The following is a 25,843-nucleotide window of genomic DNA, read 5'->3' as shown; positions in this document are numbered from 1 at the left end:
CATTGGCCTCAATCAATTCAATCCATTAAATCAAACCAGAGCCGAGCGGAGACTCCGCATGATGACGCCTTCTTCTGTGTGAACGCATAGTATATAGATTGTTATTTTATGAAAACCGCGAAACGGTAGAGCTCAACCACAACACTGACTACTACTTGGCTCGGAGATTCGCTTCATGTACTGGACGGCTAGTAGCATGCACTCCAGGCCAAACGATGATGATTTCCCTCCTTACGGGAGCGTCTGCGGCGGGTGGTGGATCTCCACGAGCATGATGTACAATCCGGCACCGATAACACCGCCGACCAGCGGGCCCACGATCGGGATCCAGAAGTAGTGGTCGCGCAGGGTGAAGACCTTGGAGCCCCAGCCGGCGATGCTCGTGAACAGACGAGGGCCGAAGTCGCGCGCCGGGTTGATAGCGTAGCCCGTGTTCATGCCGATGCACATGCCCAGAGCCATGATCAGGAGACAGAAGGCGAACGGAGCGCCCACGGGACCCGCCGGGCGGTTGCGCTGGTCTGTGATGGCGTAAATGCCGAGCAACAGCATGGCCGTGCCGACCACTTCGGTGTAGAAGGCTGTGTAGTTGGAGATGGTGTCGCTCGGGTACGTGGCGAAGCTACTCTGCGTCGTCTCTCGGTTCGGGTCGATGGCATTCAAGTTTTGGTACTGCATGACGTAGATGACAAATGCGCCGACGAAGGCACCGAGCACCTGCGAGATCATGTAACCGGGCGCCTTCCACCACGGCAGACGGCCGTACACACAGTGAGCCAGCGTCACAGCAGTGTTCAAGTGCGCGCCGCTGATGCCTTCCGTGCAGTAGACGCCGATCAAGACGCCGATGCCCCAGCACATGTTGATGCTGAGCCACGTGCCGTTCTTCTCCTCCGAGTTGGTCACTTGGTTGTTCACGCCCATGCCGAACAGGATCATGACGAACGTGCCAAGGAATTCAGCGAAGCACTCGCGCAGGTGCACGCTCTGCACGGCGAAGCGAGATAGTCGCTGCAGTTTGGCCGGAGCGGCGGCCTTGGGGGTCAGCGGCATATCGATGTAGCTCGATTCGCGCTTGCCGTCGATGTCCTCGAACGGCTGCGGGACTTGCACATCCTGGGCCTGGTTGGAGGGGAACGGAGCCATCGTGGAGGTGTGGACGGTGGTTCGTGGCCTGTGGACGTGCTCGCAAGGCGTCAAAAAGGAGAATGAGCTGCTTAGGCGACCTACGCGATGCGAGAAAGTGCCGTCAACACCGAGAGCTCCGCTTGGTGCAGGTGTTGGTGCAGGTGCCTGGATGGGAGCCAGAGCCCTGGCGTGAGAGCACTCGGACAAGTTCAACGCAACTCTCGGATCGGCTTGACAGGTCAGCACCTTCAGCTTCATTGCGTGTCGAGCAGCGACACGGCGACGGAACCGTAAACTTCGTCACGAGGAACTACAGCCAACGCCCGGCGCTGATAAAGAGCAGAGGTCCATTAGTGCTCGCGGTGAGGCTGGAACCTTCGTTGTGCTGCGAAGAGCGGTTCTGGCAGATATGCGCGACTCGAGGTTATCAACTGTCGGCTTCGTGAACTGCCCAAGTGAGACCGCCGAAAACGCGTGTGAAGTTCAAGCTCGTTTGACGAGCAACGGGGGGGGGAATGGCTCACAGGACCTCCAGATTCGAGGCTGCGCGGATCGACTGGAAGTCCTAGCTAATGCATACTGTGCTGTGCTGGTTGGGCTGCTGAGTCAGGGTCGAAGATATACATGCACATGTAGCAACGGCTTGGCCGGCCCGAACCACTTCTGAAGTTGCACAAATCCCGTACGCACCCGACTGCCTCGAAGCAGCGCGGCGCCGAAGCAGCACGTAGTAGCGTGGCAGCACGTTTGCCGTCGCCGGGCTCGTACCCAACGCGCGATTAGTGAGTTCGCTGGCAAAGCTGGTGCGGCGCGGCCCAAGTTCAAGCGAAGCGACATTGCGCAGCGCCGAGATCCCAGGCGAGCGGTGGCGGTGCTGAGTCGGCATCCGCCAGCGAGTGACCCGCGTATTCCGGTGAAATCCATCTTCCAGGGCGAAACTTCAAGGTTCAGGCGCGTGAGCCGGAGCGAACACACGCGGCGTGCAAGGTGCTCCCTCCGCTTCGTCTTGCTCGCGTTAGGCGCGTGCCGCCCTCGCGCCCGGCAAATTAAAGGCTGGCGTGCCAGTGAATTAATCGCTATTAACGTGCTGAGCAACACACTGCGGCAGCGGCGCGATGCAAGGCTCCTTAAGACACACTGGCCCGCTGTAGGCGAGAGGATGCGTTGGTGCTTGGGGACTTGAGCCTCGAGTTTTCTGAAGCCGCCCCGCTCAGCACTTCAGACTTCAGATCCGCTCGCTTCAACCTGGATCGGATTCGAGGGGGGACGATGTGTCACCCCACTGTGTGGCGCTGTCTTTGTGCTCGACGCCACGACGATCTTGATCGGCCGCACAAGAACCCTGTGCTGCAGACGAAGACAACAAGCTTCGCTATTGTATCTGGATGGCAGCGCCTCGCTGACGCGCGCGGGCTGGCCGCAGCGGCAAAACTGCAACAGCCTTCGACAGCGAAGGTGGGCCAACGCGTCTCCGGTTTTACGAAGCATAGTTAGTGCTGCATCCTTCATTGCTGGGTGAGCGGCGTTGAAGTCCTGGCTTCGTTGTTGTCAGTGCAATGCCTCGGCACTTCAAGGTGCTTGGGCCAGTGTTGACCACCCGCTCGTTGCTCAGTTCCTTTGAAGAAGCGGCCTCCTTTTTGGAACAGGCACCTCGACTCTAGGTCCTAGAGGCGCTTGCTTGACGTTGGTTGTGCAGAGAGACTTACATGCGACTGTGGCGCAGCTGTGTTGACGATGGCGCCGTCGACGGCTCTCCTCCGTGGAGTCAGGATTTGCAGCAGTAGGTCGACGCTTCTGATGTCGTTTACGGATAGCATCGAAAGATCAATGGGTTGCTGCAGTCTGCGCCGTCGCGACTGCATTTGGCTGCCGGGTCATGCATCTGCTGTCATTGCTCAAATAGAACACTCTCCAGACTGCTATAAGCACCCCACCAGCATGTCTTCGCTGACGCCACGCTTCAAACGTGAGTTAAAGATCATCAGAACACTGATTCTGTATCTCATCTCGAGCTCGGCAGCAAGTTGCCAAGCTGCTATCAATTCAGCTGGTTCCGAGTCAGGACATCGAGTGAGAGCGGTGATCTCGCTATCAGACTAGCGTGCGAAGCTAAGGGTGTCAGATTTCAATGACCTCGCTCCCCACTACCAGCGGCGATTCCTAGCGTCTGCGTCGTTTCATGATCCACGATGTGGTGCCGTACACAATAGCATCTATGCAGCTTGCCACCGCGTTTCTTGCGCTCGCGGCAAAGGTGCGCGATATGCTGAAGCGCTGCCCATGCCATTCTCCGACTGACGGACTCTCAGGCAAGACTTACCACCGCGTGATTCCTACTGTCGCGATGGCAAAATACTTACCCCGCTATTTGGTTCTGGTTCCCGTAGCTCCCCATAAACTGAAAGCCAGGCCAAGTCCACTTTCCAATGCTCGACGTCCACCTGGGCCTGCTGCAATACGGCGTCGCCGACGTCGTCGACGAAGACGGCATGATCGTCGCGCAACGCGTACAGGTGGCTCTCGTAGTGCCGCCGCGACTTCGAAGATGGTTCTTCACAGTGTCCCGGTATCTCCAGTCCAGGCATCTCTACTCCTGCTGAGCAAGATCGGTCTCAGTTGGGCGCAGCGCCATCGCACGCTCGCCCAATGTCGAGACCTCCGTCTCCACCTCCCGTACATTAAACGCCGTCATTTAACCGCGGCATTCACAGATCTGTATTAAGCTTTAAAACTCGAGAAAGCACCTAAAGCACGTCGCTCTCGCTTTCGTCGTCGTCGCCGTGCTGCAGTTGCACGATGAAGAAATATGATCCAGCGCCCATGACACCGCCGAAGAGCGGGCCGATGATCGGGACCCAGAAGTAGTGCGCGTGGTCGGTAAACACCTTCGGGCCGTATCCAGCCAGGAGGGTGAACAACCGAGGACCGAAGTCGCGCGCGGGTTCAACGCGTAGCCGGTGTTCATGCCGAGCGCCATTCCGAGCGCCATGAACAGCATGGCGAACGCGAACGGGTGCCAACCGGACCAGCACCACGGTTACGCTCGTCCGTGATAGCATAGATGGCCATCAGAAGCAGCGCCGTCCCTAGTGTCTCGCTGTAGAACGCGGTGAGGTTGGAGATGCTGTCTCTCGGGTACGTCGCGAAGTTGCCTTGTGTGGTGTTGCTGTCCGGGTCTTCGTCCATTAGGCGCTGGTAGTGCAGCACGTAGATCAACGCGGAGGCGCAGAATGCGCCCGACGTCTGCGCCAACGCGTACCCGGGGACTTTCCACCATGGCAGACGCCCAAACACCGCGTGGGTGAACGTGACCGCGGTGTTCTGCGCACCACTAATGCCCTCTGCGACGTAGACGCCGATGAGCACGCCGATCCCCAACAGAGATTGACGCTCAACCATGTTCCGTTGGCGTCGTCCGAAAGGTTCACCTGGTTGTTTACGCCGATGCCGAAGCAGAGGAACACGAGCGTGCCGAGAAATTCGGCCAGGCACTCCCGCATGTGCACGCTCTTGGTCACGAACGGGATGTGCTCGGTTGCTCGAAGGGATGCAGATTTGACTGCGGTTGGTTTCGTGCAGCATTGAGTGCGTGGAATAGGATCGAGGCACGCGGCAGCGGTGCGGCGGCACCTTTGCTCCGGTCTTCGTGTATCGATGGATCTGGTAGGCGGACTTCTCGGTGAGCGAGAAAATATCCCCGCTGTTCACGAAGCTTGCTTCCTCCATGTTGGATACGAAGGGATGGCTTGGAACTTCTAAACGTGAAGCTTGATGTTCCGCGTGGTGGTCAATCGAATAATGAAATTTGTGGGGCTACCTCTAGCGAAAGCCGACGCTCTGTTGTATCATTCAAAGCATCTTGCTGCCAGGATGAAACAGGGTTTCCATTTGCTCAGCTAAGTGACACCTCGACACGTGGTGTACTCTGTGGTGCTGGTCAACCTCGAACAATGATACGGGTCACTTGTGTGGAAGCACTTTCAACATCTGGGCTAGGTTGGTCTGCTGTTTTGGAGAGGCAAAAGGCACATTAAAACTACTGTTGGGGCAAATGCGCATGCAAAACGTCCCAGAATGCTTCAAGCTCAAGCAGGATCTGATTGCTAGAGAGCACCTTTGTCTGCACCCGGATAGGATACGAAAGTGTAGTGATATACAGCTACCGGTAGCTTTGTTTTTATGTTCAATAGGTTGTAGTAGCTGACCAATTTATCGATTCTAGCGTAAATTCTCATGCTATGCAGACGCCAGGGAAGAAAAATGTTCGAGCAAGGTAGTAGGAAAATGAACAAAACTCTATTAACCTACACATCCTCTTCGTCTTCGTCTTCGTCAGCGTCGACGTCGTGTTGGATCTGAACAAGCAAAATGTAGAGCCCAGCACCGATGACACCTCCGAGCATTGGTCCAAAGATCGGAATCCAGAAGTAGTAGTTGTTGCTGCTAAACACCTTCGAGCCGAAGCCAGCGAAGAACGTTAGTAGTCGGGGGCCGAAATCTCGTGCTGGGTTTAACGCGTAGCCGGTGTTCATGCCAAACGCCATGCCGAGCCCCATGAAAAGCAGCGAGAAGGCAAACGGAGTGCCAACGGTTCCTGCCCCGCGGTTGCGCTCGTCCGTAATGGCGTAGATTGCCAACAGTAGCAGTCCCGTTGCCAGCGCCTCGCTGTAGAAGGCCGTGAGGTTGGAAATCTTGTCGTTCGGGTAGGTCGCGAAGTTGGCCTGCATCGTCAGCTTGTCCGGGTCCACTTCCCTGATGTTCTGGTACTGATAGACGTAGATCAAGCCGGCGCCGACAAATGCACCAAATGTTTGCGAGAATGCGTATCCAGGGAACTTCCACCATGGCATGCGGCCGTACATTGCGTGGGTGAAGGTAACTGCTGTGTTGAGGTGCGCTCCGCTGACCCCTTCCGCGATGTAGACGCCCATTAGCAGTGCGATGCCCCAGCAAATGTTGATACTGAGCCACGTTCCGTTGGTCTCGCGCGACAGAGCGACTTGGTTGTTCACGCCGAGACCGAAGACGCAGAGCATCAAGGTCCCCAGGAACTCCGCCAAACACTCGCGGATATGTACGCTCTTCAGCACGATGGGTAGGCTCTTGGTCTTATCGTCGGCCAGCCAGATTTGGCTGCGGTTCGTCTGGTGCAGCATCGAGTGCATGGAGGTGCTGCGCGGCAAACGCCGTGGTGTGTACGGCGTGCTGGCGAAGTTGTACGCGGAGTGGCTTCCAGCTCTGCGGTGCATTGGGGTGTGCGGGGTTGACGGGTATCGATTCAGGTTGGGCGTCTTACCGCCGCTGTGGTGGCCAGAGCGCTCAATGAGGTCGCTGACGTACTTGCCGCTGTCAACGAAGCTTTGTTCCTCCATGGTCGGAGCTGTGAGTTGCGGGTTCTAAGTGTTCTCTAGCTGGTGAGATGAAAATGAGCACGTCGCGTATTCGACGTCGATGTGAACTCGATGGCAGGAACAGCCTCAGGTTGCGGATCCTTTAACTGAAGAGCCGGCCATGCAGATGCCAAGCCGAACCTCATGCTCTGTGGTCCCTATGGCAGTTCTTTCAGGGTGCGGTGTACATGTACTCCGGGACTGATTTCAACACTAGAACCTTGTGAGTATCAATCTCATGAATCCTCGGCTGGTCCGGTAAAGCCTTACTTTTCGCGTCTTGTGACAAACTGCCAGAAGCACAAGCTGCCGCGATGCAATATCATGTGCTTGTCACGCAGAGTCATCGGATGGCTGGGTCCGCACGCCAAATGCTTCTTACGAACGCCCTAAGGATGCCCTATCCACGCGAACCACAAGCAATGGCCGTCACGAGGTACAAACGGCGAAATGTCTTGACGAACAAAGCACTGTAACCCAGGATCCCCAAGCTGGAAGGTGCATGCAGCGTACGGTTCGATATGAAAAGCTGGTAAGTATTATCGAGTGACTTAACCTTAAAGTATCTCTACGCGCTTTCAACGAGTCGTTCTCGTTCCGGGGTAGTTTTTTGCGGGAGTTCTGGGTGCTGCATCTCGACGAAGAGGATGTAGAGTCCGCCGCCAATGACACCTCCGATGAGGGGCGCGACGATGGGGATCCAGAAGTAGTACGAGTCCTCCGTGAAGACCATGTGGTAGCCGATGATGTACGTGAAGAGCCTCGGGCCGAAGTCACGATTCGGGCTCATGCCCAGCCCGGAGTTCGTGCTGAAGGCGCAGGAGATGGCCGTGACCAGCAGCGCCAGCGCGAACGGAGTGCCTCTGTTCCCGGGCCAGCGGTTGCGCTTGTCCTTGATGGCGTAAGACGCCAGCATGATGCAGGCGCAAGCCAGCACCTCAGTGTAGAAGGCGGTGTAGTTGGACACGCCGTCCCGCGCGTACGTGATGAAGAGTTTGTACATGGTCTCCTGGTTCGGGTCCTCGCGGCGGATCTTCTGGCCGTTCAGCACGTAGACGAGCGCGGCCCCGACAAAGGCGCCGAGCATCTGCGCGACCATGTAGCCGGGCACCTTCCACCACGGCATGCGGCCGTACACGGCGTTGGTGACCGTGATGACCGAGATGATCTGTGCGCCGCTCACGCTGTCGGCCACGAAGGTGCCGAGCATGACGGCCACGCCCCAGCCGACACTGACGGTCATAGTGTCGCCGCCTCCGCTCCAGAGGGCGCTTTGGGCGATGCCCCCGAGGCCGAAGGCGATGGCCAGAACAGTGGCCAAGAACTCGGCCAGGCATTCGCGCAGGTGCGTTGTGCGTGACGTAGTCTGCGTTTGACGGACGGAGGTGATCGTCCATGTGGCTGAGACGACGCACCTTTCGCGTCGGGAACGGCTGGGTCGGGGCTGTCATTGCGGGCTTGGAGTCGAAATGTAAAATGCAGAATGAGGAGGCGTCTACGACCATTGAGGTGGTGGTGGGGCTGGCTGTGCCGGGGATTTCAGTTGAAGTGGTAGATAACGTGGTCGCATCATCCGCTTTCGCGTCTTCCTTGATTGCCAGGCCATCGTAAACCGCGGTTCGTTCCGGAAAAAGAAGTGAACTTCTTTTATTTCCGATGTCATACACGTAAATGTAGTATGGAAACGCGGAAGCATCCAGTGTTTTTCGGGACGGAGCTGTCATTAACAAGATGGGGTTGCTTTGGGCGTTAAATGGTGGATCGGAATTCATCGTAAGCATGGTCTGCAGACCTCTACGCACGGCCAAGTGATACCACCACGCAAGCACCACCGGCGTGAGATATGTCGATGCAGCAACGTATCACGATGAATTTTATTGTCGGGGAAGCCCACTGTCGAGGCGCTGGAACGGTTGAGAAAAAATGTGATAGTGTTCATGACATGGATGAATCTATGCGTACGAGCTATTTGCAGGGCCCAGCTAGCTACCGGTTGGCTTTGCTGTGTGTTTTCTCTGACTCGTTCTCCTTGGCATTGTTCCTCGCTATTAGTACTCCGATGGGTCGTGTGGTGCTGCACCTGCACGTCTCTGTAGGCCCCTGCTCCAATCACGCCGCCGATCAGAGGAGCGAACATCGGGATCAAGAAGTAGCAACCGTTCTCCGTGAACACCTTCGACCCGTACCCCGCGAAGAACGTGAACAAACGAGGACCGAAGTCGCGAGCCGGGTTCATCGCGTACCCCGTGTTCATGCCGAAGCTCATACCTAGAGCCATGATCATCAGAGCGAACGCGAACGGCGTGCCCACGGTGCCAGGCGACCGGTTGCGCTGGTCCGTGATGGCGTACACGCACAGCAGCAGCATGCCCGTGGCCAGCGCCTCCGTGTAGAAGGCCGTGAGGTTGTTGATCTCCGGGTTCGGGTGCGTCGCGAAGTTGTGGTACATGGTCTCCTTGTTCGGGTCGGCCTTCATGAGACGCTGGTAGTCGAGGAGGTAGATCGCGAAGGCGCCCACGAAAGCTCCGAGGAACTGAGCGAGCACGTATCCCGGTACTTTGCGCCACGCCAGACGGCCGTAGACAGCATGGGCCAGAGTCACCGACGGGTTCATGTGCGCACCGCTGACACCTTCGGAGCAGTAGACGCCCATGAGCACGGCGATACCCCAGGCCATGTTGATGCTGAGCCAGGTTCCCTCCTTGTCTTCAGAAAGCACGACTTGGTTGTTGACGCCCATGCCGAAGGCGATCATGACGAAGGTGCCGAGGAACTCCGCGAAACATTCGCGGAGGTGCGGGTTTCTGGTAACAAACCATTGCTTGTGGTGGTCCTCTTCGCGGGAGTACTGGCTGCGGTTGGTGTGGTGAAGCGAGCGCTCGCAACGATCGACTTGGCGCGGTGAGTACGGCGTATCAGCATATGGAGCATAGGTGCCGGACTTGTCGGCGATGTCGACGACTGGTTGCGTGGTGGTGGTGTAGTTTGACTCCATAATGAAGGACGACTTGGGTAGTTTTGAGAGCTGTTGTTGTAGTTGGGACTGCTTCCTGTTGCTGCTTGGGTGAAGTCGGCAAATTGAAAAGTGAGCGCAGGGACAGCAGGCTGCGGGTCGCGAACAGCGGAGTTCCAGGGCTATGAAAAGCTTCGTGACGTGATGTTGCTTGCCTTGGCATGCTTGGTCCTGTCGTCGAGGTCGTGTCTATGGTCCCCCCTGCACTAACGGCAGGCACCACTGGTAGTGCTATTGCCGAGCAGAGCAACCACCGTAACCAACGCCGTCAATAGCGCCTAACGGCCACATAACGTTCCGCAAAATTTACCTTAGCGTGTTTTGCGTGACGACTTGCTCCTGCCGAAACTCCTGCACAACTGAGCGCGCGAGCCTCTCCGCACTGCGATCAAAGTCTTGTCACTACTGGCTTCGTTTAGCCAGTATTACACTCAAGAGATCGGGTCCGGCAGAGATTGGCAATAGCCGTTGACTCGCCATCTCAACGACAGCCCGTTGACTGCACCGAATAGCAAAGCTGCACAGGGTTGAAACAAACACATAGTGCATTTGTGCAAACGAATATGTTGGTCTCTACTCGTAGACGGGTTACGAATCTCAAAGATCCTCAGGCTCGGTCGGATGCTGCACTTGCACCAGGAACGTGTACATACCGGCGCCAACGACGCCGCCGATAAGGGGACCGAAAATCGGGATCAAGAAGTAATGCCCGTCCGCAGTCCACACCTTCGTGCCGTAGCCCACCATGTACGTGAACAAGCGAGGGCCGTAAACCACGTGCGGATTCCATCGCATACCCCGTGTTCATGCCGAAGCTCATACCCAGGGCCATGATCATCAAAGCGAAGGCGAAGGGGGTACCGACAGTGCCAGGCGAGCGGTTGCGGTGGTCCGTAATGGCGTAGATACACAGCAGTAACATACACGTGGCCAAAGCTTCTGAGTAAAACGCCGTGAGGTTGTTGATGTCTTTGCTCGGGTAGGTGGCGAAGTTGGCCTGCGTGGTCTCTTTGTTCGGGTCAGCTTTCATGAGCTTCTGGTAGTCCAGCAGGTAGATAGCACAGGCGCCGAGGAACGCACCCAGCACTTGTGAGGCGCAGTAGCCCGGCAGCTTCCACCACGGTAAACGCCCATACACCGCATGGGCAAATGAGACGGCGCAGTTCATGTGCGCGCCGCTGACACCTTCAGAGCAGTAGACGCCCATGAGCACGGCGATCCCCCACGCCATGTTGATGCTGAGCCACGTGCCATTCTCTCCACCGGACAGCACGACTTGGTTGTTGACGCCCATGCCGAAGCAGATCATGACGAAGGTACCAAGGAACTCGGTCAGGCACTCGCGGATATGCGGGTTGGTCGTGACGAACCACTGCTCGTGATGGTCTTCGTTGCGGTCGTATTGGCTGCGGTTGGTGTGGTGCAGCGAGCGCTCGCAGCGATCGATCGGAGCGTGCGGTGTATAAGGCGTGTTGGCGAAGGCCGAGTAGGCGGACTTTCGCCGCCTTCGAGGGCGACTTGGCCGCTGCTGACGAAGTTGGGCTCGAGATTGAGCTGTGTCCGCATTGTATTGGAGTTGGTGGTGGTGACCGAGGAGCTGGTGTCGCGCTGACGGCAAAAGCGATAATGAAGATGTCCGAAGCCGGCGTACTCTGCCCGATTTACTAGCGGGTAGTGGAACGCAGCGACCCCGGTGTGAGCCTTGCGGTGTCTCTTTCAGTCTCTCCCATTACACAGCCAGCCACAAGATGCCGTCGCTGCGAATGGGATCTTTTGCTCTCGAGTTGCCTCCTGCTGCCTCCGTCGCGGAGAAACGTCGTTGTCGCGACCAGCATGTTGAAGTGGTCCGCGCACTGAGACTCGTCTACGGCTGGCCTTAGCACCAGCCGACCACCGAATTGTCAGAGAGAGGCAGGCGCCGCAGCATAGTCGAGCTCACAGCTGCTTGGTCGCCACTAAGGCAGAGCATCAGAGACCAGCTTTTGGCCGCCATGAACTGTGATGAACCAGGTCATGGCCCTGTGGCAGCAAGGTTCTGGGAGATCTTCAAGCGCTGATAGACTCTTGCATCGCATGAGCTCCTGCTCGCGCTGCAACACCAGACGCGGATTCCCTCGGAAGCCAAGTGGTCATCCGTGACAGCGGGTCTCACTGGCACCTCGTCGTACTGTATCCCCAACTTCAGATTTCGTGTCTTTGGGGACCGATTTCCAGCGTATGTATGCGTCTGGATGGCGATCAATGACATCTGCCGCTCCACCCTAGACATCGCGCTGCTGCGAGGCCATTACACGACTCGTCGAAGATGAAAAGGAAGCGCACAGCTAATACCAGCGTTCTTCCCCGCACGGAAAAGCAGAATCTCACCAACCCAGGGCACTCAAGCATTATCCTACGAGGAAACGGGGCAGCGATTGTCTGCACGCTGCAAACTCGCTGATATACCCCTCTATCCCAAGGATTGCTCCTTCCCGTGAGGGTGGCGCACCGTTTGGATGGTCGAGATGAGAGTTGCGGAGCTCATATCGCTTAGTCGCCAGTACGATGGCATCAGATGTGGACAGTATATCACCACTGCACGAACCATCGTCCGTTCTGAAGTACTCCATCCATCAATGATGCCGCGCTGCATCGTCTCAAAAGGGGATGGCTCAGAGAGGGCCGATATGAAACGCATAAATGGAAGAGAATGAGGCTCGTGGAGCTACAGCTACCAGGATTTACCCGTGGTCGGAACATCGCTTGCTTAGGTATCTGCTAGAACAAGCTGCCACGGGTCGACTGACCCTCAGCGTGTAGGACACTCGCAGCTCTACGCAACCTCGCAGCTCACGTCGTACAACTCGAATTCCTCAGAAAACTATTCGATGAACCACAACTCCACACCAGTGTTTTTCGTAGCAGACCAACGATCCGATAAAAGTCGAAAATGCGGGAGTCAACTATGCACATCGTAAGACGCCCCAGCTACGAGCTGGCGTCTTCGGTTTCTTTCTACACTACTCGAGTGATCTGCAAGCGTTCACTCGCTCATGTGCACAACGTAAATATCGTCCGGCTCATGCGGGTGCTGAACTTGCACAAGAATCTCGTAGGCGCCTGCTCCAACCACGCCACCGACCAGAGGAGCGAACATCGGGATCAAGAAGTAGCAATCGTTCTCCGTGAACACCTTCGACCCGTACCCCGCGAAGAACGTGAACAAACGAGGACCGAAGTCGCGAGCCGGGTTCATCGCGTACCCCGTGTTCATGCCGAAGCTCATACCTAGAGCCATGATCATCAGAGCGAACGCGAACGGCGTGCCCACGGTGCCAGGCGACCGGTTGCGCTGGTCCGTGATGGCGTACACGCACAGCAGCAGCATGCCCGTGGCCAGCGCCTCCGTGTAGAAGGCCGTGAGGTTGTTGATCTCCGGGTTCGGGTGCGTCGCGAAGTTGTGGTACATGGTCTCCTTGTTCGGGTCGGCCTTCGTGAGACGCTGGTAGTCGAGGAGGTAGATCGCGAAGGCGCCCACGAAGGCTCCGAGGAACTGAGCGAGCACGTATCCCGGTACTTTGCGCCACGCCAGACGGCCGTAGACAGCATGGGCCAGAGTCACCGACGGGTTCATGTGCGCACCGCTGACACCTTCGGAGCAGTAGACGCCCATGAGCACGGCAATACCCCAGGCCATGTTGATGCTGAGCCAGGTTCCCTCCTTGTCTTCAGAAAGCACGACTTGGTTGTTGACGCCCATGCCGAAGGCGATCATGACGAAGGTGCCGAGGAACTCCGCGAAACATTCACGGAGGTGCGGGTTTCTGGTCACGAACCATAGTTTGTACCGATCCTCCTCGCGCTCGTACATACTACGGTTCGTAGGATGCAGGGAACGCCTGCATGGGTCAACGGCCTCATGAGGCGTGTACGGCGTGCTGGCAAAGGCGGAGAAAGACTTGTCGCCTCTTTCCAGAGGTTCCTCGGTGGTCTTGCAATCGGTGTTGGGGCTTGGGCGCATTGTCTCGAATGGAGGCAGCGGCGACGCTCGAAAACTGCTGGATGATCCGTCGACGGCGAAAGAAGTAATGGGCACGCTGGGCGATCGAGATCGGGAGCTCAACTCGAACGAAGACGGTGGTTATCTGCGGTTGTCGTGGGCGAGCCCTCTGAAGATCATGTGCCTGATCTTACCGCCCATTATCGGGCTCAGCGTGAACCATAAGACGTCAAGTTACACTCCAGAGGCTTGATATACTAGAGAGCGCCGCGTTGTAGCACCGAATGGAGTCTTTTCGCAGGCGAGCGCGCGCAATGTTGGTGTGGAACGCGGAGAACCGACACCACAGTCTGATCCTGTTCAACCGATCCTGCTGAACTTGAAGCTGTCGGCCAATGGGCAAACCCGGTGTTCGACTTGGCTAGCTGCACAGCTGAGGGGACATGCACGGACACATAGAAGCTTGGCGTGCGCGTACCGCGACAGCCACGAGAGTTTCAGCCTCGACCACTGAGCTGTGCCAAACCTATAATCGACCAAATGAACAATTGGTTAGAATGACATGGGTAGTGTCGGCCGCGCTAGCGTCAGGTCTTGTGTCCTTTGCCACCACCGCCACGCCCCCAGGGTGCGAATACCGAGATCCTGTCGCTCATGGGCTGTAAGACTCGACCTTGCCGCTTTTGGTGGTTCTGAACTTCGTACTTCTTGCGAAGCTGCGCCTATGACTGGCAAAACTGCTGGAGGTTGGCAGCTCGAGTTCTGTTTCGCTGCGTGTCCTCGCATGTTTGCATCACATTAGAGATCGCGCGGATGTCCTCCACACATTGATGGTGCAGCGTTAACACGCCGACGCCCACTTTCTTCTGAAGAACCTTCTTTTGATGATCACTCGGTTGTATTTTCGCCACCACCGCATAAATCAGCGAGTCCATGCCAAGTATTGTGCGGGATCAGCTCGTGTCCGTCTAGAGACGTGAGCAACGTCAGCGTTACCCATCCGGACGTTTACCATTTTGCGATGGGTTCCAGCCTGTCTTGAGATCCTTCACACCCTGAACTGATCCTCTGCGTGCACTGCGCAGAGGTGATAATGCCGCCCACTTGTGATCTACCTGATCCAGCTCCACCAACTTGGTACATGTATTTGTACTTGACAGTCTCCAACGACACCACCTGTCAGAATGGCGTCAAGAACGCGGGCGTAGCATTGAATAACCCCATCAAAGCTGTGAATATGAAAAAGATACACTTGTTGGGAAAGTACAGAGTTACTCGGGTTGGAACTTGTTGGCCTTCTTCATCTTCTCCACCAGCTGGCGGTCCTCCTCAAAGCGCTCACGCAGCGTCTTGAGCTCTGCATCGTCCAAAACCAACACACGAATGATCAATCAAGTCAGTCACGCCTTCCACCAGAGACCAATTCTCCTCTCCACCCAGTCCAGGCTTCCACGTACGGTCTCGCTTCTTCTCCCGCGTCTGGAACCTGTAGAAGTTGTCGAGCTCCTTGCTCTTCTGCTTCTTGGCCGGCTTGGCCAGCACCTCCTCGGCCTGCACGACGCCGCGCTTCTTGGTGTTGACGACCGTCACGAAGCCGTCGTCGTCCACCTGGTTCTTGAGCTCCTCGCGCCGGCGCTGGTCCTCCTGCTCCATCTCGTCGAACGAGGCCATGTAGCGGTCCGCGAGCTCCTTGACGACCGACAGGCCCGGCCGGTTGCGGCGGTACGCGGCGGCGTAGCCTGCACGCATGCATGCATGTAATATAAATAGTCAGTCCTTTCATCCGTCCACATCAAGTGGACATTTTGTGTTAACTCGTCACCTTGCAGTCCACATGGTTTGCCGGGTGCGGGCGTCTCCAGAGTGTCCACCTGCAGCATCTTATCCAGCGACTCGGCCGCCTTGAACACCACGTGCGCCGTGCGGGTGGACACATTGTCCACTGTAACATCTTCGTCCTGTCCTCCATTGTCCACCAGTCCGCCCGCGCCCGCCACCACGTGCTGCACGGCGCCCAGCGGCGCCAGGCACGCGCGCAGCCACTCCTCCGAGGCGGCGGCCGGCAGGTTCACGACGTACGCGGTGCGCCCCGCGGCCAGCACCGACTCGGCGTGCGCGCCGGGCTTGGCGTCGTGCTGCTTGGCGTAGATGAAGCGGCGGAACGAGCTGTGCGCCAGCGGCAGCGCGATGGCGTGGTAGCCGGCGAAGGTCGTCGGGCTCGAGGTCATGGCAGGATTGATTGATGCTATTGCTGCAGTTTTTGACTGGCGACGGCAGCGGCGCCACAGGATTGGTGGAAAAGGAGAAAAGGGGTACAGTGTACCAGATGTACAGGCTGTTGAAGTGGTGGAGTGCCGTTGTTTTGAATGGATAGCGTATTGAGTGTGTGGTTTTGTCTGAGTTGTGAAGAGTAATGAGGCGACAAGAGTAATGGCTGAAAGACTGCTGCAGTGGGGGCATTGATGCGAGGTCCTGGAGGATTTCTACATGTAGTATCTGGCGACGCGAGTTATGGACTTCGAATTGAGTTGAAACTGTACCTGCCACCGAGCGGCAGAGTTGTTTGTTTGTAGGCGTAGATCGTCACGGTCGATACTGTACGATCGTGTGAGGGAGGCGTGTGCAGGCCGCAGAACCTTACCCAACAACACACCGGCACGTGATCGCCCACCCATCGAAAGGGATCGTTGTCTGGGATAAAATGGCATCAGCAAGGCTGCCGAGCTGTCTGTCGCCGCAGGATTAAGACTCCGCTACTAACATTAATTGTTTGTCGCTGTAGCGCCTGCGCCGGTGTTTGGTAGTAAGTTGAGGCTTGCAGCCCGCGGTGATTGGCTTTCCACCTCAACACGAGCCTGTGCCTTGAGCCGGGCGCGAGGTCGAACACCGAATGGTGCTTGGAGCGCTACTTGCAGTCCTGCTGATGCCACTGCAGGTCGTCACAGCAACGACGACACCGAGTGGTCTGATACATGTACTACGACCGCGTAGAGCAGGGCTGACTTCCGAGGGTATCGGCCCGGACTCCGAATGAGCGGCTCAACCGCCTTCACTACTCCTTTTGACGCCTACACCGGACTTTCAAGCACACAAGCAAGATGAGACCACAGCTCAGCGTAGAACCTAGCGTGGATTGCCACGCACCTTACTCCGGGTTCGCCCCCACGCCTTACACCTGGCGCGGATTCATCGACCGGTGCGAGCGCTCGCTTCACCGCACCAACCGCAGCCAGTACACCCGCGATGAAAACCACCACGAAAAGTGGTTCGTCACGAACCGCGTGCACGTCCGCGAGTGCCTCACCGAGTTCCTCGGCACCTTCGTCATGATCTGCTTTGGCGTGGGTGTCAACAACCAGGTCACGCTCTCGGACGAGTCCGACGGCACGTGGCTCAGCATCAATATGGCCTGGGGGATCGGCGTGCTCATGGGTGTCTACTGCTCCGAAGGTGTGAGCGGCGCACACTTAAACTCCGCAGTCACATTCGCGCACGCCGTATTCGGTCGTCTACCATGGTGGAAGTTACCGGGCTACTGGGTCTCGCAGGTGTTGGGCGCCTTTGTGGGAGCCGCCGCCATCTACCTGCTCAACTACCAGAAGATCCTGAAGGCCGACCCGAACAAGGGCACCACGCAGTCCAATTTCGCAACGTACCCAAGCTCCGACATCAACAACCTCACGGCCTTCTACACAGAGGCGCTGGCCACCGGCATGCTGCTGTTGTGTATCTACGCCATCACGGACCAGCACAACCGTTCTCCGGGCACCGTCGGCACGCCGTTTGCTTTCGCCCTGATGATCATGGCCCTGGGTATGAGCTTCGGCATGAACACGGGGTATGCGATGAACCCCGCGCGCGACTTCGGTCCTCGGCTGCTGACGTACGTGGTCGGGTACGGTTCGAAGGTGTGGACGGTGGACAGCTATTACTTCTGGATCCCGATCTGCGGTCCCCTGGTCGGAGGCGTCATTGGCGCGGGCATATACACGTTCCTGGTGCAAGTGCAACACCCGCATGAACATGTAGAGTGAACTCGTGGTCTTGAAGGTGTAAATACATACGCGAAGCTTTCTCGTTTCTCGCCTTTGCTCCACACCAAGTGCAAGCTCCTGCATCGTAGACACGTCGATCCGAGTTGTAAACCTCGCTGTAGCTTACGCGGGACCAAGTACGTCACCGGCATCAAAGGCGATCGTGTCGCACCATGACAGCTGAAGCACCAGAGCAGTTCGTCCCCAAGACTCCATGCTGCCAGAAATGCTGTTTCCCGGTTCAAGCAGCAAACTCATCTCACCATGGCTCATAATCAAATCCAAGAAAGGCCAAGACGTACCAGCTTCATCAGCACTTTCAACCTGCTCCAGCTCACAATCGAAATCCCTTCCAAGCAAGCTCATCGACCACTTCCACACAATACGAAACATGGCTATCGCAGACGCCACGACTCAGCTGCCCAGGCTCTTCATCTACGACTTCTGCCCGTTTAGTTGTCGCGCTCGCGTTGCGTTGGGACTGAAGAACGTCAAGTACGACGTGGTGTTCATGGCCTTCAATGATGAAGCAACGCCGACGAGCCTTGTGGGCACGAAGGCCGCCCCGATCCTCGCGCCCGTGGGCAAGAAGCCCTTCACGGAGAGCTGGGACATCGTCAAGTACGTGGACAGCCATTACGGCGACGGCCCCTTCATCAAGGCCGCTTCGGGTCGGGAGGACCTGGCCAAGTGGATCGAGACTGCGATGCCATCCTTGAACATGCTGTACAACCCGCGGCTGTACGCTGCGCCGCTACCGGAGCTCACGTTTCGCGCCTCACGCGAGTTCTTCAAGGCCAAGCGTGAGGCTTCCATGCCTCTGAGCGAGGCGCTCGCCAAATCCCCCGAGCTGGTCGAGACAGTCAACAAGCTGCTGCTTGAGCTCGAGCCCATGCTCCACTCGAACCGCTCCGTCAACGAAGAGCTCAGCTACGACGACCTGGACCTGTTCGGACGACTTCGCTCGCTCACGCTGGTGAAGGGCATCCAATGGCCCACCAAGGTCCGCCAGTTCATGGACTACATCTCGGAAGCCGGCGACGTGCCCCTGTTCGACGCCGTGGTCAAGATATAAGCGAACATCAGTACCCAGTACATCAGAGTTGAAAAGAACAAACAAGCGTTGCCATCTATCTACCCTTCTACCTTCATCTACTTGCTAACTAGTTCACCATGTAGGCGTTCACGAAATCCTCGCTAGTGTCGCTTGGGAACAGTCGGCCATTCCTCGATCGGAGGGCGGCACCGTCAGAAGATAACGATGTTCCAGACGCAGGACGGCGCCGGGAGCAGCTACACGTCGACGATCTACGGGTTCATTCGCGACCAGAAGTACGAGGAGGCCGTGCGGATCCTGCAGATCGAGCTGGAGAACCACCCGCACAGTCGCGCCGCTCTGTCGCTGCTGGGGTACTGCTACTACCACATGCAGCTCTTCCACCAGGCCGTCGGCATGTACGAGCAGCTCTGTGCCAATTACCCAGACGTGGACGAGTACCAGCTCTACCTGGCTCAGTCGCTCTACAAGGCAGGACAATACGACGCAGCCTCGAGGCGAGCTAGTCAACTGGAAAGCGAGCAATTCGCCCAACGCGTCCACCTGCTGAGAGCGGCCTCGTACTACGAGCAGAATGATATCAAGGCGACACGGTCGGTGCTGGAAGAGTGTCTACCCGATGACCCGACCACCATCGTGTTTGATGGGGCCATAGAGTACAAGGAAGGCCGCTTCGAGGCTGCACGAGCCAAGTTCGCTGACGCACTCAACATCTTGGGCTACCAGCCAGATCTGTCGTATAACATCGCGCTCTGCTTCTTTAAGATGAAACAGTATGGCAACGCAATGAGGCAGATCGCTGAGATCATTGAAAAAGGTGTGCGGGACCACCCGGAGCTTAGTGTGGGCAGCAAGAGCGAGCAGAACGCCGATGTCAAGTCCGTCCGCAACTCGACGGTATTGCGCGAGACCGCGTTGGTTGAGGCCTTCAACTTAAAGGCAGCGATTGAATACGAGATGAAAAACTACAAGGGTGCACGAGACGCGCTGCTGGATATGCCACCTCGACAGGAAGAAGAGCTCGACCCGGTGTCGCTGCACAACTTCGGACTCATGAATATGGATGTGGACCCGAACGGCGGATTCAAGAAGCTCAACTTCTTACTGCAGAACCCGCCATTCCCGGTGGAGACGTTCTCGAACTTGCTGATCCTGTACACCAAGCACGGCTTTCACGACCTCATGGCCGATGTTCTGGCAGAGAATGCTCATTTGACGTTCCAGTTGCTGTCCAAGGATTTTTACGACTTCATGGATGCCACGGTGACGCTGCAGACTTCGCCCGAAGACGCCTATCGCAAGTACGACGAGTTGGCCACAAAGCACGTGGAAGGTCTGCGCAAACTCACCAAGAAGATTCAGGACGCGCGCCTTGCACAGTCCAATGAGGACATCAAGACATCACTGAAGGCCTATGACGACGCGTTGGAAGACTTTATGCCCGTGTTGATGGCACAGGCAAACATCTACTGGGAGCGTGGCAACTATACACAAGTGGAGAAAATCTTCCGGCAGACAGCCGAGTTCTGCTCGGAGCATGAGGCCTGGAAACTCAATGTGGCGCACGTGTTCTTCCTGCAAGGAAACAAGTATGAACAGGCCATCCAGTACTATGAACCGTTCGTGAAGAAGCACCAAGACAATTTGCTAGATGTGCAGGCCATTATTCTAGCCAACCTGTGCGTCTGCTACGTCATGAATACCGACAATGAAAAGGCCGAGGAGCTACTGCGGTCTATCGAGCGAGAGGAGGAAGAGGAATCAAGCCGTGACCCTGAAAAGAGGCTCTTCCACCTCTGCATTGTCAACCTCGTTATCGGCACGCTGTACTGCTCCAAGAACAACTACGACTTTGGTATCTGTCGTGTGATGAAAAGCATGGAGCCATACCACCGCAAGCTCGGCCCAGATACTTGGTATTATGCCAAACGCTGCTTCCTTGGGTTGGCTCTCACACTGGCGAAGCACATGACCACCATCCGGGACTCCACCATGGACGACATCCTCGAGTTTCTCGACTGCGCTGACCAGCACGGCAAGGATATTTTCACCACGACTGCAGCTGATCAACGGAATAGCGGCATGACTGGAACCGATGCGATTCAACACACCATCAGCTACGAGGTTCGTGATACATGTAATTCACCAATGGTTAGTTCTTGCGGAGCCTGACCTGTTTCCATGACTGACATTCGCAGGCTCGCGTCTTGAAGCGCACCTTCCTCAAGTTGCGCTCTTAAGAGTCGAAGCGGAGTCAGTCTCTGCAACAGGGACAGTGAGCTCGGAAACAACATGAAATGACAAAATTGCTTGTTGTCGGGGGAACTTACTACTTGAACTGCGGCTGCTAGCTTACCTAACTGTCGGTTCTATCCTACACTCGACGCTCGTGTCCGTCGTCTCTTGAAACTCAGAACGGCACGAACTCCTCGTCGTCCTCCACGGTCGCGTACAGCACGTCCAGGATCGCCAGTCCGAGCATGTTGGTCTGGGCGTTGTTGGTCTTGGCCAGCTCGACGTTGTGCACCAGCTCTTCAATCGCCGCCAGCTTCTTCACGTAGAAGTCACGCTCAGCAGCAGTAGCCTCTAGCTACTCAGCACAAAACACCAACCAGCGACGTACGTAAGCGCCCCATCCAACTCCCCCCAACTGCCAGCAACAAGGCACCTGCTGCTGCAGCTCCTTCATCTGCGCCGCGAGCTGCTCCTGCTCCTGCTCCGCCGCGTCGCTCTGGATCTTGAGCCCCTGCATCTTCCTCTCCAGCATCGCGGCGTAGTCCACCGCCACCGCGTCGTCACCGGAGCACAGGCGGCCCGTCCGACGCGGCGTCGGCGTCTTCCTAGGCTTCACCGCTGGGGCTGGAGCAGCTCCACCTGCTCCAAAGAGCCTGTTGAACTCGGCGCCGCCTCGGCCCTTCTCGCGCCACGCAGCGGCGTCATAGTGGCGAGGACCACCGCCGCCGCGGCGGACGCATAGGTCGTTGAGCCACTGCAGCAGCTCCAGGTTGTCCAGGTAGCTGCCGCGCACGAGTCTGTCCACGGGCAGCGGCCGGCGCTCGCCCACCGCCGCCAGCGCGCGCTGCAGCAGCATGAAGTTGGCCACAAAGTGGCGCTCGCTCGCCGCCGCCCAGTCCACGCGGCTCATGGGCACACGGCCCGGGAAGAGCGCGTCCAGCACCTGGCAGGCCACAGCGCCCGAGCGCAGCTGCTCCACGCGCTCCAGCCGCGTCTGGCACAGCGCGTTCAGCCACGCCAGCAGCTGCGTGCGCCCGGCGGTGGAAGCGCTGCCGTCGCTCATGCTCTCTACTACTCTATCGAGCTATGGCGGCAGTGCATGGTGGAGGTGGACGCCTGTCTCGAGGAATGGGATCAGATACATGTACATGTTGCACTAGAACTGCAACGCGTATCTGATACTGTAGCCATGTCCCATCCGACGTCGTGTGATTCGTCGAAATTCGAGACGGTATTCCCGCCAATCACAAATAGGCAACACCCGGCACCATCACTCTTGCTTGTGCGCACTCGACGACGTCCATGGCGCTGGGCGGAGGCGACGACGCGCCCGCCCGCGGAGGGCGCAAGCGGCCGCGCGACGCGGCCTGGCACCTCCCCACGCGGCGCAAGATCAAGATGGAGCCGCCCGACGACAAGGAGAACCAGCCGCCGTGTGCTGCGTCGGCCTTTCCCGCCAGTTCTTCTTCCTCTTCTTCTTCCGCCGTTTCCGCGCTGATGCAGCAGCTGCCGGCGCCCACAGCGCGCTACGCGGACGCCCAGGGACGGCTGACGCAGATCCTGCACTTCGGCGAGTCGGCGCGCTCCATCTTCATGCTGGAGCGCGCCTCGGAGCGCCGGCTGCGGCTCGTGGTGGCGCTCAAGGACGCGCCGCGCTCCGTGGAGCGCTGGCTGGCGCTGCTGCGCTGCCCGCTGGCGGGCAACCCGGGCAAGTACAACAAGCTGCGTCTGCTGCGGCGCGCCGTGACCTGCGTGGACTGCGAGGCCGCGCGCCAGACCGCCGGCTACACGGAGATGTGCATCATGCTGGCCAAGCTCAGCGAGTGCGTTTCTTGTTGTTGTTTTTTTCACTTGAGTTGAGTATGGGAGGGGGGCTGAGTGGCTTGCTGCGTGGCAGGACGGAAGCGGGCGTGCGCCAGAACTTCGTGGAGATGAAGAAGCGCCGCGTGGGCGTCCAGCAGCGCTGCTGTACGAGGAGGAGGCGGCGTTCGAGTACGCGGCCGGCAAGGGCGGCAACACGGAAGCGGCCGAGGAGATCCTGGAGCGCGGCGTGGACAACGACGCGCTCACGCCCGCGCACAAGGACGAGCTGCTGAAGAAGGTCGTGGCGGGCAGGGCCGGCTGGGTCGCGGCCTTCTCCGGCTCGCCGCAGGAGCAGAAGGTGCTGGCGCTGCGGACCAAGATGCAGGCGCGCAGGAAGGCGCAGGACTTCGGCAGAGTGGAGGACGGACTTGGAGCCAGGAGCAGCGCCAAAATGGCTACCACGCCCACGCCGGGCGGGCTGAGCAGCCACGTGTCGACCCCGCTCCAACCTTCAGCGGCCCAAGCGGACAGAACGCCAATCGGTCAGAGTCGAGGAAGGGACGAGCTTGCGCCTACGCCACAGTTGACGCCGTCAAACGTGACGAATGCGTCGACTGCGACGCCTGTTAGTCAGACTCGCCCCGAAGTTGGCTTCTCGACGGTGTCGAAGGTTCCACGGACGGGGAACAAGTCGCCGTTGCTCACGACGCCCTCGCTCCCGACACGATCGTGCCTCAAGTCGCAGTCTACGTCTCGAAAGACGCACCACCCGCCTCTACGGTTTTCTACGCTTGGTACGGTGCTCGTTCGCGGCCGTGTGCGCTTGGTTGGGTTTCTGATATTTGTATTTCAATCTGCTAGGCGGACCGCTTCGAGTAATCGCCTCAAATGGTTACCAGAGCGACGACGACGACGACGATGATGCTATGATGGGGAGCCAAGCAACCCCGGCCGAATTCAGCAAGGCGATGACCCCTATCAAGGTCCGTACCGTAATACTAGAGCTTGATACACCTTTCGACTGCAACTCACTGATCTACTTGTGCCTATTCGTTTCCAGGAGGTCGCGCAGAATACACACAACCCCTCGGCAATCAAATCAGGAACGAAAGCGGTGCCAAAGGGTCCCTTTGCCCACATCTTAAGGTGGAACCCAGATAAGAAGAAGAAGGAAGGGAAAGACTTGGTGGGCTCGCCAGAACCAGAGATACAAAAGCTTCCCGGGCCTGAGGTACAACGGCATACTGAAGCCGACGTTCAAAAACATACCGAATCCGAGGTACAAAAGTCTACGATACCTGAGGTACGATCCACGCCTCCAGTTGCAGAAGTATCGCCCGAACAGGAAATCAAGGCCGTTCCCAAACCAGAACTGAAGAGAGCGAAAATTGCTAAACCACTGGAAAGTTGTGCTGTACCAGCAGCACCAACAGACGTGCCCGTGTTTAAGAGTAAGTCGCCCGCTCCTGACCACAAGTATTCCCCTCAAAGCCAGAAACCAGTGTATATGATGTATGGATCACGAGTTCTAAAGAAGGACAGCACTGCGCGCGCACTCAATCACTATCGTTCCCCGAAGCGTCTACAGCTTGATTCAAATGTGGCCATCGACATGAGTTCACCAAGCTCTGTATCATCGTCGTCGTCTCCACCGGTGGCTGCTATGACTAGCTCCTCGTCTCGAGATGCTTTGGAATCTTTGACAAGTCGAGTTGTGGTACGTGTAACTTTTATTTATGCTCCTATCAGACGCAACGAATCATTTGTGCATTTGTATGTATTACAGGTAAATGGACAGAAGTATATAAAGCTGGAACAGATTGGAAGCGGTGGAAGCAGCAAAGTATATCGCATGCTGGGTCCGGATCTCAAGATTTACGCGCTGAAGAAGATCAAGCTGAAAAAGCTTGATGCGCAGAGTATTGCTCAGTTCACAAATGAAATTAATCTGCTGAAGAAACTGCAAGGAAACCCGCACATCATCAAACTCATCGCTGCCGAGCAGGACCTTAAGCAGCGGCAGATCAACGTGGTACGTTCCCTCCGGTGATTTATTGCTATGGGTTATGGGCTAATGTGGTGCTTTGCGCTTGGTACTTAGATAATGGAGCACGGTGAAATTGATTTAAGCGAGCGACTACGTGACCTAAAAGGCGGCATGGACGAGAATCTCTTGCGGGTGATTTGGACCCAAATGCTCGAAGCTGTAGATGCGATCCACAGCCAGAGGATTATTCATGGCGAGTATTTAGCACCAACAAGATTGTCTAACAGTGTCCGTGATATTCTCGAAGCTTACTTACACGTGTGATTGTTGCAGGCGATTTGAAGCCGGCAAACTTCTTGTTTGTGAATGGAGCGCTCAAACTGATCGACTTCGGAATTGCAAAAACGATCTCGAACGACACGACAAACATTGAGCGCGACAGTCAGGTTGGCACCGTCAACTACATGTCCCCAGAAGCAATTCAAGGAAACACAATGCCCGATGGCAAGCGTGACCCTGAAGGGAAAATGAAGGTGCGCCTCAGTGTTATCACTTTAGCCACCCTTGCCTGCTCTTACTAACTCGCTCCTACTATTTGGTGATTAGGTTGGGCGCGCGAGTGATATTTGGTCGCTAGGCTGCATTTTGTACCAGATCGTGTACTCACGGCCCCCTTTTGCCGATGCTCACAACATCATTGAGAAGTTTCGCTGTATTATCGACCCGTCAGTACCAATTCCCTTCCCGGCGCTGAATAACACGGATCTGGAAGATGTCATTCGCTCCTGCTTGCAGCGAGACCATCGGCGTCGACCACCGATCACTGGTGAAGGTGGTTTGCTCAGCCATCCATTCCTGCGAAGTGTCGGTTCGAGCACCATTGTACCGTCAGCCCCTACTGTGACGTTGGCGAATGCACCCCAGGTCCTCGCGCAGCTTGGTGATCTGTTACGCTCCCAGGGTGTAACGACAAGTCGGGTGAACATGTTCATGTCGATCGGACAAGCTGGCTTGGGCGCCTCAACTGGCGAAAATTCTCAGACCCATCGCTACCTCTACAACACGCAAGAGCGACGGACAGATATTTAATGCGCAACCCAAGTGCTTCGTTCGTGAGGTAGAAATAGCGGCAACGATTTTGTGGAGCGGTATCGCTACGAGGACACAAAAAGTGGAGGTGCGCTGATTGTACACTAACCTTCATTTCGAGGATTGAC

The 25,843-nt window shown here is 57.0% G+C and overlaps 9 protein-coding genes across 9 annotated transcripts; 4 read left to right on the top strand and 5 right to left on the bottom strand.

Moving 5' to 3' along the window:
- Positions 1 to 231: 231 nt before the first annotated feature.
- Positions 232 to 1,146, bottom strand: IUM83_12577 (putative aquaporin; the record flags this gene model as incomplete). Its single annotated transcript, XM_067937209.1, has 1 exon — positions 232 to 1,146. The coding sequence occupies one exon, from the start codon at positions 1,144 to 1,146 to the stop codon at positions 232 to 234; it is 915 nt and encodes a 304-aa protein (XP_067785191.1).
- Positions 1,147 to 7,086: 5,940 nt separating this feature from the next.
- IUM83_12576 (putative aquaporin) lies at positions 7,087 to 7,761 on the bottom strand (the record flags this gene model as incomplete). The annotated part of the gene is made up of 1 exon (XM_067937208.1): positions 7,087 to 7,761. The coding sequence occupies one exon, from the start codon at positions 7,759 to 7,761 to the stop codon at positions 7,087 to 7,089; it is 675 nt and encodes a 224-aa protein (XP_067785192.1).
- Positions 7,762 to 8,566: 805 nt separating this feature from the next.
- On the bottom strand, positions 8,567 to 12,979 carry IUM83_12575 (putative aquaporin; the record flags this gene model as incomplete). The annotated part of the gene is made up of 3 exons (XM_067937207.1): positions 8,567 to 8,618; positions 8,705 to 8,786; positions 12,799 to 12,979. 3 exons carry the CDS (start codon positions 12,977 to 12,979, stop codon positions 8,567 to 8,569), a joined length of 315 nt encoding a protein of 104 aa, XP_067785190.1.
- Positions 12,980 to 14,781: 1,802 nt separating this feature from the next.
- IUM83_12574 (rRNA processing protein RRP7) lies at positions 14,782 to 15,738 on the bottom strand (the record flags this gene model as incomplete). Its single annotated transcript, XM_067937206.1, has 3 exons — positions 14,782 to 14,867; positions 14,968 to 15,249; positions 15,333 to 15,738. 3 exons carry the CDS (start codon positions 15,736 to 15,738, stop codon positions 14,782 to 14,784), a joined length of 774 nt encoding a protein of 257 aa, XP_067785164.1.
- An 870-nt stretch (positions 15,739 to 16,608) lies between these two features.
- On the top strand, positions 16,609 to 17,544 carry IUM83_12573 (putative aquaporin; the record flags this gene model as incomplete). Its single annotated transcript, XM_067937205.1, has 1 exon — positions 16,609 to 17,544. One exon carries the CDS (start codon positions 16,609 to 16,611, stop codon positions 17,542 to 17,544), a length of 936 nt encoding a protein of 311 aa, XP_067785189.1.
- A 391-nt stretch (positions 17,545 to 17,935) lies between these two features.
- Positions 17,936 to 18,619, top strand: IUM83_12572 (GrxB family glutaredoxin; the record flags this gene model as incomplete). Its single annotated transcript, XM_067937204.1, has 1 exon — positions 17,936 to 18,619. The coding sequence occupies one exon, from the start codon at positions 17,936 to 17,938 to the stop codon at positions 18,617 to 18,619; it is 684 nt and encodes a 227-aa protein (XP_067785163.1).
- Positions 18,620 to 18,805: 186 nt separating this feature from the next.
- On the top strand, positions 18,806 to 20,841 carry IUM83_12571 (uncharacterized protein; the record flags this gene model as incomplete). The annotated part of the gene is made up of 2 exons (XM_067937203.1): positions 18,806 to 20,725; positions 20,800 to 20,841. 2 exons carry the CDS (start codon positions 18,806 to 18,808, stop codon positions 20,839 to 20,841), a joined length of 1,962 nt encoding a protein of 653 aa, XP_067785187.1.
- A 170-nt stretch (positions 20,842 to 21,011) lies between these two features.
- IUM83_12570 (Microtubule -associated protein EB1) lies at positions 21,012 to 21,899 on the bottom strand (the record flags this gene model as incomplete). Its single annotated transcript, XM_067937202.1, has 2 exons — positions 21,012 to 21,191; positions 21,270 to 21,899. The coding sequence occupies 2 exons, from the start codon at positions 21,897 to 21,899 to the stop codon at positions 21,012 to 21,014; spliced, it is 810 nt and encodes a 269-aa protein (XP_067785188.1).
- A 239-nt stretch (positions 21,900 to 22,138) lies between these two features.
- Positions 22,139 to 25,715, top strand: IUM83_12569 (TTK protein kinase; the record flags this gene model as incomplete). The annotated part of the gene is made up of 10 exons (XM_067937201.1): positions 22,139 to 22,659; positions 22,734 to 22,804; positions 22,861 to 23,433; positions 23,501 to 23,622; positions 23,700 to 23,785; positions 24,311 to 24,356; positions 24,426 to 24,671; positions 24,741 to 24,879; positions 24,960 to 25,159; positions 25,233 to 25,715. 10 exons carry the CDS (start codon positions 22,139 to 22,141, stop codon positions 25,713 to 25,715), a joined length of 2,487 nt encoding a protein of 828 aa, XP_067785301.1.
- Positions 25,716 to 25,843: the final 128 nt, after the last annotated feature.

This window comes from Phytophthora cinnamomi, assembly GCF_018691715.1.
Source record: "Phytophthora cinnamomi strain GKB4 chromosome Unknown Contig81, whole genome shotgun sequence".
In the NCBI taxonomy this organism is placed as follows: Eukaryota; Oomycota; class Peronosporomycetes; order Peronosporales; family Peronosporaceae; genus Phytophthora; species Phytophthora cinnamomi.
The sequence above is the reverse complement of the archived record's forward strand: the minus strand, read 5'-3'. Positions and strand labels throughout refer to the sequence as shown.